The 20,329-nt window shown below is 48.9% G+C and overlaps 1 protein-coding gene and 1 long non-coding RNA gene across 3 annotated transcripts in view; one reads left to right on the top strand and one right to left on the bottom strand.

Moving 5' to 3' along the window:
- Positions 1 to 20,329, top strand: part of RRBP1 (ribosome binding protein 1) — a 65,143-nt gene that overhangs the window by 16,933 nt on the left and 27,881 nt on the right. For both annotated transcript variants that reach the window (XM_023251493.2, XM_023251490.2), the window contains exon 2: positions 6,885 to 8,730. In XM_023251493.2, coding sequence (XP_023107261.2) covers positions 6,906 to 8,730 — 1,825 coding nt within the window. In that variant the 5' untranslated portion in view covers positions 6,885 to 6,905. The remainder of the gene's footprint in view (positions 1 to 6,884; positions 8,731 to 20,329) is intronic.
- On the bottom strand, positions 8,873 to 11,899 carry LOC123384376. The gene is made up of 3 exons (XR_006595395.1): positions 11,383 to 11,899; positions 9,835 to 10,240; positions 8,873 to 9,101 (listed from the first exon to the last, which is right to left on the bottom strand). It is a non-coding gene; the product is annotated as an uncharacterized LOC123384376 (long non-coding RNA).

The raw sequence follows: 20,329 nt of genomic DNA, 5'->3' as shown, positions 1-20,329 counted from the left end.
ACTTTAATGATTAAAAAAAAAAAAGTTCATTATTAGGGATAAAGAAGGTCACTATGTAATGGGGGGGGTGTGGGGAATAGCAGATACTTTATCAAGAAGATGTAACAATGCTGATCTGATGTTCACCTAATGAGATGGCCTTCAAATAAAGCCCAAATTGGCAGATTCCCAGGAGAAACCGATAAATACATGATACGTGGTGGGAAATGTTAAAAGCTCTCAATAGTTATTAGATTGAATTAGCCAAAAATGGTCTATAGAAGGTATTAAGCTGAAGCTAAGGATACACATAGAGCCCTTCACTCCATAGAGAACACGTGTATTTATAAAAGTTGACCACAGTCTAGCAAAACTCACCGAATATCATCATCTAAATTAGTATTTTTATTTTTTTTTTTAATGTTTATTTATTCTTTGAGAGAGAGAGAGAGCGCAAGCACATGAGCCAGGAAGGGGCAGAGAAAGGAAGACACAGAATCTGAAGTGGATTCCACGTTCTGAGCTGCCAGCACAGAGCCTGACACGGGACTCAAACTCGCGAGATCATGATCTGAGCCGAAATCGGACACTTAACTGAGTCACCCAGGTGCCCCTCAATTAGTATTTTTTAGAGTATAGGCCCAACCTATTGTGAGACTCAAAATCAATTTAATTTATTGTGAAAAACCTTTTCAGATGTTTTAATGGTATAGAAAATACTGATGTATCACATGTAGTACTGAGTTATTTCATGAAAGTGTTGTGTATATGTATATACACATATGTATGTATGTTTCTGTGTCCTAGGTCATGTAAAAAATTATTAGTGACTCCAGATCCTGATTAGAGGTCTAAAAGCTTTGTCCTATATCACCCAGAACAGATTCTCTGATGACAACACAGTTAAATAAGAACTATCAGTGATATTTTAAAGCCCCCGTGTGTTAGGGAAGTTAAGGTCACTACCATTTCATGAGTCTAGGAGATCTTATGGGATTTAGAAAAGACAACTGAACAATCATGAAAAAAGTGAGTATGTGTGCTACAGCTTGTAGTATGTAGCTACAACAGTACTTAGAGGGAAGTTTGTTGCCTTAAATATTTGCTGTAAGAAAAAAGAAAGGCCTGAAAATTAATAAATGTCCATGTTGGAAAGTTAGAGCAGAATAAACCAATAGAGATTAGAGGAAGGAATAATGAAAATTATGTATGCTGGATCACAAACCCAAAAGCTGGTTTGGAATCATCCTTGATATTGAATCAGCAATTTATAACAGCCAAGACATGGAACAACCTAAGTGTCCATTGACAGATGAGTGGATAAGGAAGTTTGTGCTGTGAACACACACGCACACACACAATAGATTATGATTCAGCCATAAAAGGAAACCTTGCCACTTATGGACCTTGAGGGCATTATGCTGAGTGAAACATAATGTGTTGTGTCAGAGGAACACAAATTCTGTGTGATCTCACTTATATGTGGAATCTAAAAAACCCCCAAAACCAGTCTCCTAGAAAAAGGGATGACTAGCAGTCACCAAGGGCAGGAGTAGGAAGAATCACAGGAAGGTGGTCAGAAGATGCACACTCCCAGTTAACAACATAAGCGAGTGCTAGGGAGGTCCCAGACGGCTTGGCTGGCGACTACAGCTAACATTGGTGTGTGGGGCGTCTGAAAGTTGTTAAGAGAGTAACAGTTCTCCCGAGGGATAAAATTGCTTTTCCCTTTTTTTTTTTTTCTGCCTTGTTTTGGTCTCTGTATGAGATGATGGAGGTTCACTGAACTTAGTGTGGTAGTCATTTCACAATATATGCATAAGTCATTATGCTGTACACCTTCAACTTACACAGTTCTTTTAATTTTTTTTAATATTTATTTTGAGACACAGATAGAGTGTGAGCAGGGGAGGGGCAGAAAAAGAGGGAGACACAGAATCCGAAGCAGGCTCCAGGCTCTGAGCTGTCAGCACAGAGCCCAATGTGGGGCTCAAACTCTTGAGCTGCGAGATCACAATCCAAGCCGAAGTCGGACGCTTAACCGACTGAGCCACCCAGGTGCCCCAAACTTACACAGTTCTGTGTGACAGTTATATCTCCATAAAACTGAGTGGAAAAGTAAAATAAAATTAGCAGTTAAAATAAAATAAAATTAGCAATTAAGTAAAATTAGCAGAAAGAGTTAACTCTTTACCCCCTCCCACCACCGCCAAGAACAGATCTGGAAACACCAGATCTTGACAGTTTTGCAGGCACGTTCTTCTAAACCCACAGAGAAGAGAGGGGAAAGGGACCATCCTTAGCTCATTTTGTAAGACTCGAGTGACCTTGCTACCAAGATCACAGAAAGACAGAGTCATGAGAATGATCTCTAGGTTTTCTCACTCCGCAGCACACATGCAAATCTCACATGAAAAAATTGAACAAACCAAACTAGTGATACATTAAAAAAGAAAGGGCCCAACATCAAGAAGCGTTTATACCATACGAACCATCTGTGAGTTAACATTAGAATATATATTATTGTGATTCAACCCATTTCAGATTAGAGAAAATGTCAAGGGATAAAGAAAAAACATTTGCTAAAATTCAGTACCCAATTGTTAAAAAAAAAAGAAAAGAAGAGGTGACTAGGAATACAAGATAGCTTAACCTCATAAAATGCTTCTGCTACAAACCTACAGTCAACACAGCATCTAACAGAAGTGGAAACTCAGAGAAGAGACCAGGACCAGTAAGCCCCCCCGCCCCCCCCAGCTCAACACTGCTTCAGAGTCCCTGTGAGACAAGAGCTTGAGTGGTAGGACATGAGTGGTCACAATATTTTTTACAATATTTAAACAAATTAGGTGATGGTGGTCCTGATGCAGCCATATCTGCTAGGGTCTCTGATTTATTGTCGCTCTGTTTTAGTTTTGTACCTGCCTGGCTGGTCACCTTGTGCCCAGGAAGGGTGTCTGGAAACTAGATCTCTTTGACATCCACCAGGCACATCCCTGCCCCATGCTTCTCTGTGCACCTGCATATGGCCCATGACAGAGCAGATGGTTAGTGATGAGATCCAGCCCCAGAGGTGCTGTTGAGGGTATCTTCACAAAACCTATCCAAGTCTCAATTGCCAAATTGGCTTGAACTGGCCAAATTGGACTGTGTTGGTTGGGCCACACGAGCTGGTAAATGTATTCCATGTCTAAAGAATTCAGGGCCTCCACAGACTTTTGTTCCTTGAATCCTTACCCCCTAGGAACAGAAGAAAAGCCATCTTTCCAGACCCTTACTGATTTTAGAGAGACAGCAGGGGAGGAGCAGAGAGAGAGAGGGATGAAGGATCCAAAGTGGACTCTTAGCTGATGGCGGAGAGCCCGATACAGGGCTTGAATTCACGAACCGTGAGATCATGACCTGAGCCAAAGTTGAGTCAGACGCTCAACCAGCTAAGTCATTCAGACACCCCTCTGTTCTACGCTTTCAAGTGTACTAGCAATACTAAGTGAAAGCACATATTTCACAGAAGTTTCTGGAATTGACAGAACACAGGTCCTTTGTGGTCAGTCCATACAAGATGTGGGTGGTCACACATCTGGCCTCATTCTTTGACCTCCGGGGCCTGGCCCAGTGGGAAAACCCGGGGGACATTCCTACTGGGAGTCCTTTTAGGACAGTGGGGATTTCAGAAGCGAAGCACCCAGAATGCTGGTCCCGAGAGCACAGTTGGAAGGCATCGCTGGCGTTATCACCCCGGTGAGTGTGGGATCTCCCCACGACGTTTCTGCTGAGCAGCCAGCGGGCTGGCTTGGCTTTCGCTGAGATTTCTTTGCCATTTGTGGCAATACTGCCTGAGCCGTAAATGTTTCAGTGTATTACTTCTCGAGACTAGGGCTTTTCATTTTCCTGTGAAAGATTTCTTTTAAAGAAATTCTAACTCAGGAATTAGCGGTGGGGATGTAATTCCTTTTTAGAGCAACCCGTTCTGCACAACTTGGAAGACACACTTGTGCTCCTCTCAAACATGCGTTTGTGTGTGCTGCGGAGGAAAAATATTCTCCCGAGCTAGCTTTTTCTCAAGTCTGCGCTCCTAACAGAGGGTATATTTTTGTATCCTGTATTTGCCTAGCTTGAGTAAGATTCAAGGCACATTTTTCAACCTTGGCTTTTCTGCCTACACCGCAAGGCCGCACCGATCCCACAGTGCTCAGCGGGGAACAGACCCGGCTTTGTGGGAGCCTGGTGACTGTGTCGGCGTGGTGACCCTGCAGCAGCTCCACGGAAGACCGCCCTTTGAGTGCACAGTTGTTGAGAAGCCACTGGGACTTATGGAGTGACCCAGGCCCCTGGTCTCACACTGCCTCTGAAGAAGCGGGGTATGGGGGAGGGAAGGGAGTGTTTCAGAGGATTTTTGTCATCTGAATAGATTAAATACGTTTGATTACAATGTGATCTTTGTACCTGAATGTGTCCATGTCGGCGAAGTTTTGAGAGCTCCTCGTGAGGACCTAGAGTCTTGGTTGGTCGATGCCCACCAAGAAATGGAAGTTGATGGTAGAACGTTCCAGGCCTTCGTGTCCCTGCCCTCCCACCCACTGGATTCCTTCTGGGACTGAACAGGGTGCAGTGTCACACCTCGCTTGTGAGTGTGTTCCTGGAAAGGCTAATTTGGGACAGCCTCTCTTGAGGGTGCCTGGCTGTGGCTCACGCCGTCAGAACCCACGGCCAGAGGTCAGAATCCACTTGCCCAGGATTTGAAAGCTCCATGAGCCCACCTCAGAGTTGGCTTGCGGCAGTCACAGCTGCGATAAAGGTGACAGTCTGGGAGAAGTAAATGTCATAGCCTGCAGCTGGTGTAGTCACCGCGGGGGGAGCACATGCTGTGGAGTTTTTGTCATGAGTACCTTAAATCCTGTTCCTGCAGAGAGCTTATTTAGAAAGCCACAGTGAAATTGTGTGTGTATTCTGTGATGAGTGATTTTTTTTTCCCTCAAACCTAATGCTGAGGCATTTAGAACAATCTCTTCTTAGTCCCTTCTTTAAAATGCCCTAATGTTAGAGCACTTGGGTGGCTCAGTCGGTTAAGCATCCAACTTTGGCTCAGGTCATGATCTCATGGTTCGGGGGTTTGAGCCCTGCGTCGGGCTCTATGCTGACAGCTCAGAGCCTGGAGTCTGCTTCAGATTCTGTGTCTCCCTCTCTCTCTCTGCCCTTACACAATTCTCACGCTCTCTCTCTTTCTTTTTCTCTCTCAAAAATAAACATTAAAAAATAAAAAATAAAATAAAATAAAATGCCCTAATGTCAAAATTTGGATTTCATGATTGTTAAGAAATCCCCACCCTCTTGCCCTCCCCTGCTCCCAGTGGAGGACAAATCTCTACTTCTGAGCCCTTGGCAAGCCTGGACCCAGCCTACCCCAGGGTCTAGAGATTTGGGAGGCAGTGGTCATGCCAGGGAGCGGGGCTTGTTGACCCTTCTGTTCCCTCCTTCCTCTTGACCCACCTTCCCCGACTCACCTTTTTTTGGTCAAGTTTATTTTTGAGAGGTGGGGGAGGGGCAGAGAGAGAAAGAGAGAGAGAGAGAGAGAGAGAGAGAGAGAATCCCAAGCAGGCTCCATGCTGTCAGCTCAGAGCCTGACATGGGGCTCGATCTCACGAAGCATGAGATCATGACCTGAGCCGAGATCAAGAGGAGGACACCTAACTGACTGAGCCACCCAAGGCCCCTTACCTGCCTTCTTATACTTGTGTTCTGTTCACTAATTCCATCGCTGCTCCTCTTAAGGGGGGCTAGGATCTGTGCAGGGGACTGGGAATGTGATAGTCACATCAAAATTAGCTGATAAAAGTTGACCACACCCAAATAAGTAACTCTCTTGGGGTTCCTCACTGAAGTCAGACCCAGCCTGGGCTGGCAGCCCGGAAGTCGTGGACTCTGGTCCAGGGGCAGCGAAAAGAAGTGGCTCATCCTCTTGGTTTGTTTGGAGTGTCATCAGGCAAAAGGCTCCCTCCCTGGGGTGAGGATTGGGTCTGGTGACACCATTTACCCCCACTGTTTGCAGCCTGTGGCTGTGAAATTCCAAACATGAGGTCTCTTCTTTGGTGGGCTTTCCAGGACTTCCTGTTTCCTGTTGTGCACATTGCAGCTTCAGCAACTCTTTAGGAGCTTATCCTGAAGGCCATTTTTTCCTCAACAATTTCTTGATCACTTTTCAGGATTGTGAAGGTTTTTTGTCTCTGACGCTCGGTCGTTGTGTCTGTCAGCACTGGGGAAGAGGGAAAGGAAGGCAGCAAAGTAGAGCTAGAGGGCCAGGGGCTGCTGGCCAGAACGCATGCAGCCGAAAGCCTGCAGAAGTACTTGATTTGGTTCACATGGTATTTTTTTAAATCAGTCGATTTCATTTTGAGGAGGAAAAAAAAAAAAAAAGATTTCTGGCCTCGTGTGAAAAAGCAGATCTCTCAACACAGCACTCAACATTTCTACAATAATTAGCAATGGCTGGGTGACACTGTCCCCCTAGTTTACTGGGGCATTCATGCTCCAGTCCTCACCACTCCCCATTGTCTCGCCCGTGCTCATGCTGATGTGCATCTTTGACCCCCACGGTGGAGAATCTCTTGAGTTGTGATTGTGGCTTCTGAGTCTCCAGGGTATTATGTGTCCACACCTGTACTCTGCCATTTCTCTGCCACTTCCTATCCTAGCACTAGTAGGGGCTGCTCATATCTTGCATAAAAACTCACTCCTGAAGAGGTGCAGGAAGGAATGGATGACATCAGAGATTGTCTGGATTTGTTTCTTTGACTTATCAGTCTGAAGGATTAGCAAAACCTTAAGTTTGGGGGCAGGGGTGAGGATGGAAACTGTCAAATGCCTCTGTTTGTACAAAAAGTAACCTACATGTATGTATTTGGCAGGTGAAAGGAAAGCAAGCCAGGATGGATATTTACGACACTCAGACCTTGGGGGTTGTGGTCTTTGGTGGATTCATGGTCGTTTCTGCCATCGGCATCTTCCTGGTGTCCACCTTCTCCATGAAGGAAACGTCATATGAAGAAGCCCTAGCCAACCAGCGCAAGGAGATGGCGAAAACGCACCACCAGAAAGTGGAGAAGAAAAAGAAGGAGAAAACAGTGGAGAAGAAAGGAAAGACCAAGAAAAAGGAAGAGAAACCCAATGGGAAGATACCTGATCATGAGCCAGCCCCCAACGTGACCATCCTTCTCAAAGATCCTGTGCGGGCACCTGCAGTGGCCGTGGCTCCAACTCCAGTCCAGCCCCCCGTGGTCATTGCCCCTGTAGCCCCAGTACCAGCTGTGCCCCAAGAGAAGCTGGCCTCCTCCCCTAAGGACAAAAAGAAAAAGGAGAAAAAAGTAGCAAAGGTGGAACCAGCAGTTAGTTCTGTAGTGAATTCTATCCAAGTTCTTACCTCCAAGGCTGCCATCTTGGAAACTGCTCCCAAAGAGGTGCCTATGGTGGTTGTGCCCCCAGTGGGTGCCAAGGCCAGTACCCCAGCCACTGGCACTGCACAAGGCAAAAAGGCAGAGGGAGCCCAGAACCAGAACAAAAAGGCAGAGGGAGTCCAGAACCAAAACAAAAAGGCAGAGGGAACCCCCAACCAGGGCAAAAAAGCAGAGGGGGCTCCCAACCAGGGCAAAAAGGCAGAAGGGGCCCAGAATCAGGGCAAAAAGGCAGAAGGGGCCCAGAATCAGGGCAAAAAGGCAGAAGGGGCCCAGAATCAGGGCAAAAAGGCAGAAGGGGCCCAGAATCAGGGCAAAAAGGCAGAAGGGGCCCAGAATCAGAGTAAAAAGGGAGAAGGAACCCCAAACCAAGGCAAAAGGACAGAAGCGGTCCCCAACCAGGGCAAAAAGACAGACGGGGCCCCCAACCAGGGCAAAAAGGCAGAGGGAGCTTCCAACCAGGGCAAAAAAGTAGAAGGGACCCATAATCAGGGCAAAAAGGCAGAGGGGGCACAGAATCAGGGCAAAAAAGCAGAGGGGGCCTCAAACCAGGGTAAAAAAGAGGAGGGGACCCCAAACCAGAGTAAAAAGGCAGACAGGAGCCCCAATCAGGGGAAAAAGGTGGAAGTGGTTCAGAACCAGAGCAAAAAGTTAGAGGGGACCCCCAACCAGGGCAAAAAGGCAGAGGGGGCCCAGAACCAGGGCAAAAAGGCGGAGGGGGCCCAGAACCAGGGCAAAAAGGCGGAGGGAGCCCCCAACCAGGGCAAAAAGGAGGGAACCCCAAACCAGGGTAAAAAGGCTGAGGGTGCCCCCAACCAGGGCAAAAAGACAGAGGGGACCCCCAACCAGGGCAAAAAGGCAGAGGGGGCTCCCAACCAGGGCAAAAAGGCAGAGGGGGCTCCCAACCAGGGCAAAAAGGCCGAGGGGGCCCAGAATCAGGGCAAAAAGGCTGAGGGGGCCCAGAATCAGGGCAAAAAGGCAGAGGGGGCCCAGAATCAGGGTAAAAAGGCAGATTCAGTTGCTAGTCAGGGCACAAAGGCAGAGGCTGTTGCAAGCCAGGGGAAAAAAGCAGAGGGGGCCCCCAATCAAGGCAAAAAGGCAGAGGGAACCCCGACCCAGGGCAAAAAGTCAGAAGGGTCCCCCAACCAGGGCAAAAAGGCGGATACATCTGCCAATCAGGGTAAAAGGACAGAGTCAGCTCCTATCCAAGGCAAAAATGCAGATATGGTCCAGAGCCAAGAGGCACCAAAGCAAGAGGCTCCTGCAAAGAAGAAGTCTGGTTCAAAGAAGAAAGGTGAGCCTGGTAAGTAGTTCTGATTTCTCTGTGAACTGGAAGGGAAAAGCGATCTTTTAGTAGCTTATGGAGTCCCTTTGGGGGAGCCATATGTATCAGTTAGCTGTTGCTACAACAAAGCTGTGTAACAAACATCCCATAATTCAGTGACTTACACCAGCAGTCATTTATTCTTTTTCGTGCTTCTGTTGAATTGGCTGAAAGTAGACTGATCTGGGTTGTCTCAGCTGAGTGGCTCTGCTTCACGCTGCAGTTTAACTACATTCGGCCTCTTGCTGTAGATCGACCATAGGTCTGTTCCATATGTGTTCATTCTGGGGCCCAGGCTGAGGCTTCAGGGATTCTGGAGGGTAGAGGTCCTTCTCCTGGTTACAGTAGAGCTGTAAAAGGGCACATGTCAAACCAGTATCCTATTGGCCAGAGCAAGTCATGTGACTGAGCCAGAGTCAAGGGGTAGGAAGTGTACTGTCTCCAGTGGGAGGGACTGCTAAGTGATGTTGTAAGAGGTGTGAGTATGTGAGTACAAGGAATGGTGAGGAATTAGGAATAGTAATTCCATCCATCACGCAATCTGAAACACTTCTGTGTCTTGGCAAATCTTTCTTAGATGTCTGAGTATGTTCTGCCAGGCTGTTTGTTGCTTACCTCACCTGGTACTCGTTTCTGTATGTTTGTTGAATGACTAATGGTAGGATGTTCTTAAGGTTAATAATGGCATCCACCCCCATCCCCAGTTTTTCCTCTTCCCAACTCCCTATCCCAGTTACTTAGTGGACCATTTTATATATGTACAATACAGAACGGTAATTTTCTGTTACGTTTTTAGTGTGCATTATAGAAATTGGGCCAGTGAGTTCCTGTTTCCTGTTCATCACTCATTTGATATGGCAGTCTTCTGTTTTCTTTTCTTTCTTTCTTTCTTCCTTTTTTTTTTTCTTTTTAATATCTTTGACTAGCCATTAGTTGATTTGGATAATTAATTGCATTTGTCTTACCGAGGTATCTTAGGGGGTCTGAGATGTTTGGGCCTTGTGCTGGATAGGGGCTATCCAGCACAAGGCCCTATGTTCTTAGCTGGGTTTCCCTTTCTTGCCTCTTGTGGAGATGCATTACCTTTTCTCAGGTTTCCTCCTCCCCCACCTTTTGGGGGGGCATTTGTTCAGGCAGCACCCAGTTCCTTATGAGGGGACCTGTGCTGTGTGAGCAGCTTCAGGCTCCTGCTGAGCATCAAAGATGAGCCCACCTGGCCCCCACAGGTGAGGCCAGCCTCTCAAAGCCCTCTGAAAATCCAAATGTTCAGCCTCCGTCTGCCTCTGCAGGCCGGAGGAAAGGCTTGCTGCCTTGTCTTTAAGTTGATGTTCCACTTGACCCAGGAACAGGGTATTTGAGACATGAGGACAGGGATGGAACTGAGAAGTGGCCTGTTTTCTGTAAAGCATCAGGTGTGTTCAGAATAGAGCTTCCTGTGTCCCGTGACCTATGTCCTGTGGCCATTGTTACCATGTTTGGCTTTAGGCATCTGAAACAAGGCACAAAATAGAAATGTGGTACTTTAGGAAGGAAGGCAAGTGGTACTAATAAGCCAGAAATAGAGAACCTTGTTAGGAGGAAGACCTAACTTTCTGACCTGTATGAACCCACACAGCACCTTACTGGCCTAAGAGAAAATTTGAACAGAGAAAAGAAATTCCAGAGGTTAAATATTATGGATAAAATGACAGTTATTACTAAAATTATTCTAGCCAAAATTTCAATGGGATTCCCCTGCCGACTCCCGCCTTTAACTTGACAAAACTATTCTAAAAGTCCCATCTGGAGGGGAAAATAGGTTGGAATATTGGATAGATTTTTTTAAGCGGCTTTTGGGAAGCCAGTTGTGTCTGATGTGTGAACATATTCCCATGCCATTGTAATTACAGGTTAGGGTGCTGGCCCAAGGACAGACAGGTCAGAGAATAAAATGGTCCTGAGGCAGACTGTCATATCTGAGAACTTCAGTGAGGGGAGGCAGCCTCATTTCAGTGGGAAGAAGAAATGTTCTGATCTTGGGCAACATGTTCAAGATTTGGAAGAGTCTGCTTATGGATCCCTCTAAACATGTAAGGTCTGGATAAATTAGATTTAATTGAAAAAAAATCAAACCCCAGAAAATATCAAAGGCAGCCAAAATTAATATTAATCAGCCCAGATATCGGGAGGCCTGACGCCACTCCAAGGTTGCAATGAGAAAATCACAAAGGCCAGTATGGGGCACTGGGCCACAAAAGCAACCACACAGGATCATCAGACCCAGAATGAAAACCCAGCCACACAGGGTATTATGTGCAGCTGAGAGGACACCTGAAAGGCGAATTTCTTTATTCTTCAGGGGGTTTGAGAGCCTAGAGACATGGGGAAAAAACTGTCTTGTAATTTGTCATTTTCCTGAATGTAATTTGTCATGTGATCTCCACCTGCTGTGGTTGGGGTGTAAAGCCATCTTGAAGCCCCACCCCCACCCCCAGGGTAGATGCAGGCCACTCCCTGCACCAACACCAGGAAGATCCTGAAATAATCTGTGTGTTCAGAAGTAGTGGGGATATGCCCAAGTGCATTGCTTCTCCAACTTTCTATGCAGTTGGATCCCCTGGGGGACTTGTTAAGGTAAAGAGTTGGACTCACAGTTCTGGGTAGAGCCTGAGACTCTGCATTTCTAACCAGCTCCTAGGAGATGCTGATGCTGTTGTTTCCAGGACCACACTTGGTGAGGGGGTGGGGGGTGGGGAGCAGGTAGTAAGGACCCCTGAGTCACTGCCAGGATGGCACAGGGCAAGGTGGGTGTCTCCATGATGCCTGGCTTCTGGCAGCTTTGCAGTTCTTGTCTGTCTGTAAAGGACTCTGGACCTGAGGGTAGAGTAAGTGAAGTGTGTGCTTTGGGTGTTTGGGTGTTTGGCACTCCCAAATATAGACATGCGGTTTGGGGCTTGCTCTGAAGACGACTCCCAAGTCAGATGTCAGTGACTAGCCATCAAGGCCCTTCTCCACTCTGAGAGCCTTCAGTCATTTGCAGCCATATTCCCACTGTCCAGAATGCTGATTTCTTTCCATGTTTTCATTTAGCCACGACCTGTGTCTATGGACGGCATGGATTTTCCAAATGGAGTATGATAGAATAGGGCTCACTCACTCTTCCGTTGTGATGATATCTCATACATGTTTAGCATTCTAGAACTGATCTGACTCACATTGAGAATCCATGGCGGTGATCTTGTGGCCATGACCGTGTTGCTGAATGGGAAGCAGGCCACATTCCTCTCATGCAGTCATACTGCATGTCCCGTGTTCCTTCCTTTGCTCGAGATGCTGCAGTCAGCCCCGGCTGCCTGCTTTTGACCTCCTTGCCCACTAGCTGGGGTGGAGCTTCTGTATTTCTGTCCAGGGCCTGCCCACCGCCAGCTTCTCCATGGCCCTGTGCACTCAAGAGCACAGCTCGGGCTGGGCTGGGTGGCCCCAGGCATCTAGAAACTCGGGGGCGTGGAGATGTGAGCGGCCTCAGCTAGGGGAGATGCCTGGAGAGTAGGTGTGGAGCAGGCCAGGAAAGGAGTTCCTTCTCCAAATAGAGGAGACCTGAACTTGGGTCAGGGAGGGATCTAGGGCCGTGAAGTTTTAACCGTGGGCACCAGAGAGCTAGAAGTCTAGGGCTGGTCACATGGGGGCTATCTCAGGTAGCATTCAGAATGATCAAAAGTCAGTCAAATGACTGGTTCAGTTGCGCTCACCACATTCCAAGTGCTCAACAGTGCCCTGTGGCCAGTGGCTGCCTTTGCTGGACAGTGCAGGGAAGAGCGTCTCCATCAGTGCAGTCAGTTAGGACAGTGCTGTTCTAGACCAGAGCCACCAGGAGGAGGCCAGGCAGCCTGTAAAAATGAGCATGTCTTTGCAGCATCATGTTGGCACCACGCAGCTCACCCAGTGCCTCGTTCTGTCTGCCTGCGTCCTGAGTGGGGTGGGGGTGAGCTCCTCGTCGTCCTCCGTATCCCAGTGCTATGTGACAAGTGAAATCGTGGAGCCTGTGGCTGGCCCATGACGCACGACAGATCAGCAGCAGAACCTGCCCCGGAGCTGGGGGGCACCACAGACAGGGTTGTGTCCTCAATTGTCACCAGGTGGGCCCAGCAGGGTCCTTGCTGACAGACACCCCAGAGAGAGACCAGGCAGGTGTGGAGGCGGGCACAGGACACGCTTCTGCAGGCCCCAGTTGGAACTCTTCCAGGCCTTCTGATCTGTTTCTCCTACAAGAGCAAATCAGGGCCGTGTGGCAGGTTTTTACCACTTGTCCGTGGCTGGATCTGACAGTGAACACCTGCCTTCCTAATCCACGCTTTTAAAATTTATTAGCGTATAAATGTGTGCTTCCAGCAAACAAAGTACAAACAGCATAGAAGCATGGAAGGTGAAAACCGAAAGTCTTTCCACTCCCTCCCTTTCATGGGGGAGCCTGGGAGCCATTCCGCTCATCGCTTTGGCACACACAGTTGCGGCCTGCGGTGCGCACAGCCTTGGAGCTTGCTTGCTTTGTGTACCAGGGTACCAGTGACATCTTTCTGTATTGTACCTACAGGGCTGCTGCTGCTGTATCCTGTCCCATAGCATGAATGTATCGTTTACTTATTTAAATGGCATTAACCAGCATGCAGCTTTTTTGCTGCTAAAATTAATGCCACAGTCATGTACGTATATTGTAGTGTGTCTCTGCAAAGTAACTACGTCGATACGCAGTTGCTAAGTGAAAAGACGGGTCCATTTTCAGTTTAGGAGCACAGTGCTGCATCGCTCCCCAAAGACACTTCACGATTTACAATTCGCTCAGAGTGCTGAGAGGCCCACGTGAGCGTTTTCCAGCACCTTCCACCTGACTTGACTCTTCACGTGGTGCTGTCGAGATGGTGACCACTTGAGGGGAGCGTTATAAACCCAGGTGTGGAATAAGGAGAAGACGCTTACTTATGAAACAAAAGGCGCAGATTCTTTTATTGTTGTTTGCAGAAGAGGGAACTCGGGGAGCCACAGAGAAGTGGAAATTTCCCCAGAACGAAAGCTCCTGGGTGCGTGCAGCCTGGTTGCAGGCCTCCGCTGGTTCGCTCTCGGAGAGTCCCTCAGGACTCGTGCATGGTGTTTATCAGGAATGCTGCGTCCCTCTTACAGGAAGTGTGTTGTGTACATGGTGGGGGTTTCTTGAAAATCTGTTTTTGCCCTCGGAGTCGGTCTTTGCTGGCATACCTCGGCTGGGAGCGTGAAGTTACACTTTTAGGACAGCTCTTTTTGTCCCAGTGCCTAGAGGTGAGTCCAGATTAGTATGGCGTGGGCTGGCCCCAGAGGAACCAAGGACCGACGGGGAGCGCGAGATGCCCGTTTGCACACGCTCCAGAACGTCGTGCTTCCGCTGGAACTTGGTGGGTGCACTGCTGTCGCTGAGCGTGGCTCTTCCCCTCTTGCGCTGCCTTCACACCGGACACCCTTCCCAGTCTGCGGGCCTGTTTGCCCTGAGGCCAGAAGACCGTCATCGTGTCAGGGCCCGGGGGAACCCCGCCAACCTGCAGGAGATGGAAAACGCTCTCAGACACCCCACGATGACCTTGTCACACACACACAAGTCTGTGTGGGAGAAAGGCCTTCTTGGGGTACCCGACTATGGGTAAATTTTAATACCTTTCCTTCGCCCTTATTTTCCGGTTTTTTGGTAACCTGCATTTTTTTTTTTTTTTTCATTTAAGTTTTAGTTAACAGACAGTGTAATATTGGTTTCAGGAGTAGAATTCAGTGATACATCACTTGCATACGACACCCAGCGCTCATCCTAACAAGTGCCCTCCTTAGTATCCCCCACCCATCTAGCCCATCTCACACATACCTGCCTCCCTCCATCATCCCATAGTTTGTTCTGTATCATCAAGAGTCTCTTATGGTTTGTTTCCCTCTCTTCTCTCCCCGCCCCCTTCCTATATGTTCATCAGTTTTGTTTCTTAAATTCCACATATGAGTGAAATCATACGGTAATCGTCTTTCTCTGATTGACCTATTTTGCTTAGCACAATACACTCTAGCTCCATCCACATCATTGCAAATGGCAAGCTTTCATTCTTTTTGATGGCTGAGTAATGTTCCATTGTATATATACAACACATTCTCTATATCCATTCATCAGTCAGTGGACATTTGGGGTCTCTCCATAGTTTGGCTGTTGTTGATGATACTGCTATAAACAGTGAGGGGTGCGTGTACCCCTTCGAATCAGTATTTTTGTATCTGTTGGGTAAATACGTTTTTTAAATGGAAAAGAAAAAAAAAGCTCTATTATTTGTCTGCGAGTCAAATAAGCAGGCACTCATTGTACGGAGTGGGGCTCCTAACCTTTCGGGCTTTGTGAGGCAGCCCAGCCCTGACCATGGGTCCTCTGAGCAGCAGAAGGGGGTCCCTGCTCCTTCAGGGGGGTCAGGTTGAGGAAGGAAAGTGGCCAGTTCTTTTCAACCTTGTCCCAGCCTTTGGGTACCCAGTCTATGATCACAAACTGAACTAAGATGGAAAATTCGTGGCTCCCCACATCTGTGAACCTTGAAGTGTCCTGGGGGAGCTGCTCAGCTCCATATTGTGCAAGGCCTCTCTGGCCACTCCCTTCTGTGCCAGAGCAGATGGAAATGCACAAATAGGATCATGCTCTATACCCTTCTGGGGCAGGAGTCACCAGAGGTCAGGGGATATAGGGAAGGATCTTCAGGAAAACTGCTAAAGACATCTGTACCTTAGCATGTGACTTAATCTAATCTTAAGGCATGCGACTTGATAATAGCATCACCCCTTCCTTCCTACTATCCCATCCCCACCCCCACCCCCACAGTGTCCTTCTTCACTGTGTGCTTGCTGGGTCGCCCCCAGGATTGTGACACTATCGTTCTCAACTAGATATTTGTGAGATGTGTGGTTTACGAAGCTCCTTTCCATGCATTTCTCCTGAAGGTCTGTAACGTGGATTGGTATGTTTACCTGTTTTTGCAAAAGCAGAAGCCACAGCTCACCTCTTGTTTTGAGACTTCCCAGAAGTCACGTGGCCAGTGGACGGTCAGGGATCTCAGCCTCCTGCCTTGGGCCCTCTGTCTCTGCGGGTCCCTCAGGCCAAGTGCAGCCCACCTCAGTGGCTACTCTACAGCTGTCTTAGGGCTGAGGTACACGCAGATGTGTCTTGAGATTAGGTTTCATACTTTTTTCTTTCAAACTTAGTTTTTCAGGGTCTGAAGCTCTGAAATCTCTGTAGGACTTTTGAGCCTTCATAGCCTTCATTTCCTTTCTCTGTAAGTTCTTCAAGCCCAACTTTTCTCTCTCTCTTTTTTTAATGTTTATTTATTTTTGAGAGAGAGAGAGAGAAATGAGACAATGCAAAAGGGGGAGGGGCAGGGAGAAAAGGGGACAGAGGATCTGAAGCAGGCTTTGTGCTGACAGCAGTGAACCCGATGCAGGGCTCGAACTCACGAACCGTGAGATCATGACCTGAACCAGAGTTGGATGCTTAACCGACTGAGCCACCCAGGTGCTCCAACTTTGCCTTTTTGCAAGAAGAACAAAAACATGCCCTAGGGAAGGAGCCAAATCAGTCTTGGCGCCTCATGTCTCAGAGAAGCTGCTGGATGACATTGCTTCCAGAACTTTCCATTCAGTCATGTTAAAACATGGCAGTGCTGGGGCTCCATTCGCTGTCCTCAGGCAGCTGTGGTCAAGAAGCCCATAGTTGCACAGATCTTACCCTTTTGTTAACACCTGGGCCTCTGTCCCCCCAGTTCAGCTCCTCGGTGCCCTTGGGCCTGGCCCCTGGCCCTGGGGCTCTTCCCTCATCTGCCCTCCCCCCACCAGCCTTGTCTCCCAGGTGTCCTGAAATAACATCTCCTCATTGAAGACCTTCCTCCCTGCTGGCATTGTTTCTAGCCTGTAAGATAGAATCCAGATCCTTGGGGCCTGGGAAGATGTGGACTCACTCCAGTCTCACTTCCCTCTGCTCTGAGTGGCAAGGCCCCTCTGAGCCTCGCTGCCTGTCCTTGCCGCTCCCCTTTCCGAAGCCCCCCACAGCCCTCGCCGTTTCCTTACCCAGTAGCGCTTGGCCAAAGCATCCCCTGCCACTGCTGCCACGTCGCTTCCTTGGCAGCATGCCCTCCCTGGGTTCCCTTCCTGTGGCTCTACTGCATGGTTGCCGGGCGTCCTGTGTCTCCTCTGCCTCTCAGCTGGCAGTTCCAGTTTCTGACTTAACCCTGCCAGCCCCAGTGGTGTGCTGACTGCCGGGTGCACGGTACGAGCGCACTCTGTGTCTCTAGAGACCGTTGGGACCTGCCTGCCCCAGGCAGGGCTGCGTCAGGGTACCTGCACCGGCCATTGGAGTTGAGCCGCGGTCACCTGATGGGCTGTCCCAGGGCCAAGGTGGCCACCCGCTCCCATTGCTGGGCAGCAGTCAGCACCGACCTGTCGGTCGAGTCCTCTGGAGCCGCGCAGGAGCGGTCCCGAGCTGGACTCTGGAGGGGCTGTGATAGTGCCAGGCCGCGGAACCCGGCGAGTTCCCTAGCACTGAGACCTGGCCGCAGGGGATCCTGGTGGGGATGTAAAGACAAAACTCTCCCGAAAGGACTTTGCAGTCGACAGGGAGAGAGGGACTCCTAAGTGCCTCTTGGCAAGACAAGTTTGATTTTAGGTGACCGCACCCCCCGGCATGGTCACAGAAGGGCGCGTGGTTTTGGAATTTGAGGTGTTATACACATTACCCAGTGCCGCATGCTCCCTGGCTGGGGGCTGCGGGAGGCAGAGGGCTCCTTGCTTTATCTAACCCTGTTGCCCTTCTTAGCCTCATGAGAGGGTACAGACGGGGGTGCCAGGCAGGAGCCAGAGGGTCCGTGGGCTGTGTTGCTCTATCCTCAGGGCTGGCTTCTGGGTACCACCCTTGCATGACTTCTCCGTCCCGCTGGTGGGAGTGGGGGAAAGGGCAGAGCCCCGCCTGAGTCCTTCCCGGTGGGCGCTGTCTGTTCAGGGAGGGGTCGGGGCTTGTGACGGTCCTGTGACGGTCCTGTGACTGGGGCTTGCTTGAAGGTGGCCCTGTTGGTTGACTCTGCAGTGCGTTTTGTGCCGGGCATTGTTCCAAACGTGTTGGGATTTAATCTTGGCAGTGAGGCTAGGAAGGAGGAAAGATTGATTATGACCCCTATTTTGCAGATGAGGAAACCGAGGCCAAGGGAGGTGAAGCAACTTGCCCAAGGACGCACAGGCAGGAAGGAGCTGAGCTCGCAGAATTTGAGCCCAGACCGCCTGACTCAGGGGCCTTGTTCTGACCGTGGTGCCCAGTGCCCAGGGGCAGAGGTGATCTGCAGGCCACACCTGGCCCACAGATGTGTTTGTTCAGCCCCACAGAGGTTTTATTTATTTCTTTTTCTTTGAGTTAGCTGTCAGCACTAAAGGTCAGGAGGTGACACATACAAATCTCGTTTCCGGTTCTCCTCGGCAAGTCCACAGCTCTGAGGGTTCTGGCCCAGACCCCACAGGAGCCATCCCCTGGAGGTGAAGGAACATGTCCAGAGGCTGCCCCCTGAGCCAGACCTGTGCCATCCTTGCAGGGCCCGGTCCCTGGGGTGTTTATTGTATCCCCTGCCGGGCAGGTCTGGATTACTCCAGAGCAGTGAGGCACCGGTTCTATCTCTGTTCTGTCTCTCCGCTCTTTGCTCTCTTGCTGTGACCTTCCTCCAAGCCTCCCTGCTCGTCCATTCCTGGTATTTCAGAACTCACCAAGGTGGGCAAGGCAGAGACTATAGGGGCAGGCTCTCAGGAGCTGGTCTCACTACGATTCACCGCCTCATGGTCTTCGTGACGTCAGTGGTTTAGCAGATTAGATGTTAGTCTTTAACAAATTTAGTGTAGTGCCTTAAGATTTCACAATGCCGGGGATTATTTCCAGTTTTCGAGTCTTTGCTGGAGGTGTGTAACATGCCGGCCCAAGTTAGCTCCCGTTAGCACGTGATTTGTGGCCCGGGTGCCCGCCTCCCAGGAACAGGCATCCAAGTGAGCTCAGCGCCACTGGTTTGGTGAGAGGATCTTGAAACCCAGAAGCAAATGCAGTTCACACGGAGTTCCATAAGTTCTGGTGCCTACTTCCAAGTACTTTTTTCTTTCATTTTTACTTCCCCTGATTTGGGGGAAATAAAGATGGCACCATTCTTTAAATTTTTTTTTTTTTTTTTTTTTTACATTCTCTTTATTTTTGATAGAGAGAGAGCACAGGTAGAGGAGGGGCAGAAAGAGGCAGAGACACAGAATCCGAAGCAGGCTCCAGGCTCCAAGATGTCAGCACAGAGCCCAACGTGGGACTCGAACTCACAAACTGCGAGATCATGACCTAAGCCAAAGTCGGATGCTCAACCGACTGAGCCATCCAGGCGCCCCAAAGATGGCACCATTCTTACCTAAACGACTTCATGGAAAAGTGTAAAGCTAGGGCTCTCTAAAAATACCTTAAAAGATAGTGTTCATATGAGCATAGAGAAGGCCAGGGAAGTTTGCGTGGGGAGATCGGGCGATAGGCAGGGGAGAGTTAAATTGTGCTGTGTGTAGCTTTGGATTGTTGCACCTGCTCAAGTTTTCATTACTTTGTTTGCTAAAACATCTAATAAAATATAATTAGGTAAGAAAGTTTGAGTAAAGGTGTATTAGAATGATACTCTTACAGAATACTCTTGGCAACATTCTGCAGGCAGAGTGTCCTGGCTATCCAAGAGGGAACACGGTCTGTCAAGACCACTGGGGTGACATCTGTGGGGAAACAGAGCTCCGTAGCAAAGCCTGGCTCCATTATCTAAATGTCTCCCCCTCCCGCCCCCAGCAATGTGGTAGGGACTACGGGGGCCTAGAAGGATGGTCTAGGAGAGGCTTCAAGAGATGCCCAAGCCCCTGTGCAGTCTGAGGCCTCTGCAGGGACAGCGGCCGTACTTTTGGGGGGTTGGAGGGTCCCCAGGGCTGGAAAGGAATAGACCAGCCTGTCCAGTAGAAATAGTGTGAGCCACCCGTGTGAGCATATGTGTAATTCAGACTTTCCTAGCAGCTACGTGAAAAAAAAGCAAACAAAAAACAAAGAATTAAAGTTTAATGATATATTTTATTTAACTTAATTTTCCCCAAATATTATCATTTCCACATGCAGTCGATACCAGAAAATTATTACAGATATTTTACCAAGTCTTCAAACCGGGGTGTACTTTTACCTGCAGCACAGCTTGGTCCACGCTGGCTGCATTTCAAGTGCCCAGTGGCCACACGTAACTGGTGGCCAGCCTGTTGGGACAGCACAGTAAACATTTCCCGAGTCAGGAAAGGAAAACGTCTGTCCATTTGAGCTCCAACTGTGTCTTTGAAATAGTGGACTTCCGTCTTCTGGAAAACCTGCATCTGCCTGCAGGCTGAGGGGGAAGGGCAGGGACCCCGGAAACCAAAATGCTACTGGTGCGGTCTTCTCCTAGTAGTGAACTTGAGAGCGGTCTTTGCTTTGTTTTTGGCTTAGCGGTGCTCAGAGTGGTTTTTCTAAGTTTGCCATCAAGATGATTTTGTGTTATAT

This window comes from Felis catus, chromosome A3, assembly GCF_018350175.1.
Source record: "Felis catus isolate Fca126 chromosome A3, F.catus_Fca126_mat1.0, whole genome shotgun sequence".
Lineage (NCBI taxonomy): Eukaryota > Metazoa > Chordata > Mammalia > Carnivora > Felidae > Felis > Felis catus.
Note: the sequence above shows the minus strand (reverse complement) of the source record. Positions and strands in the feature narration are given on the sequence as shown.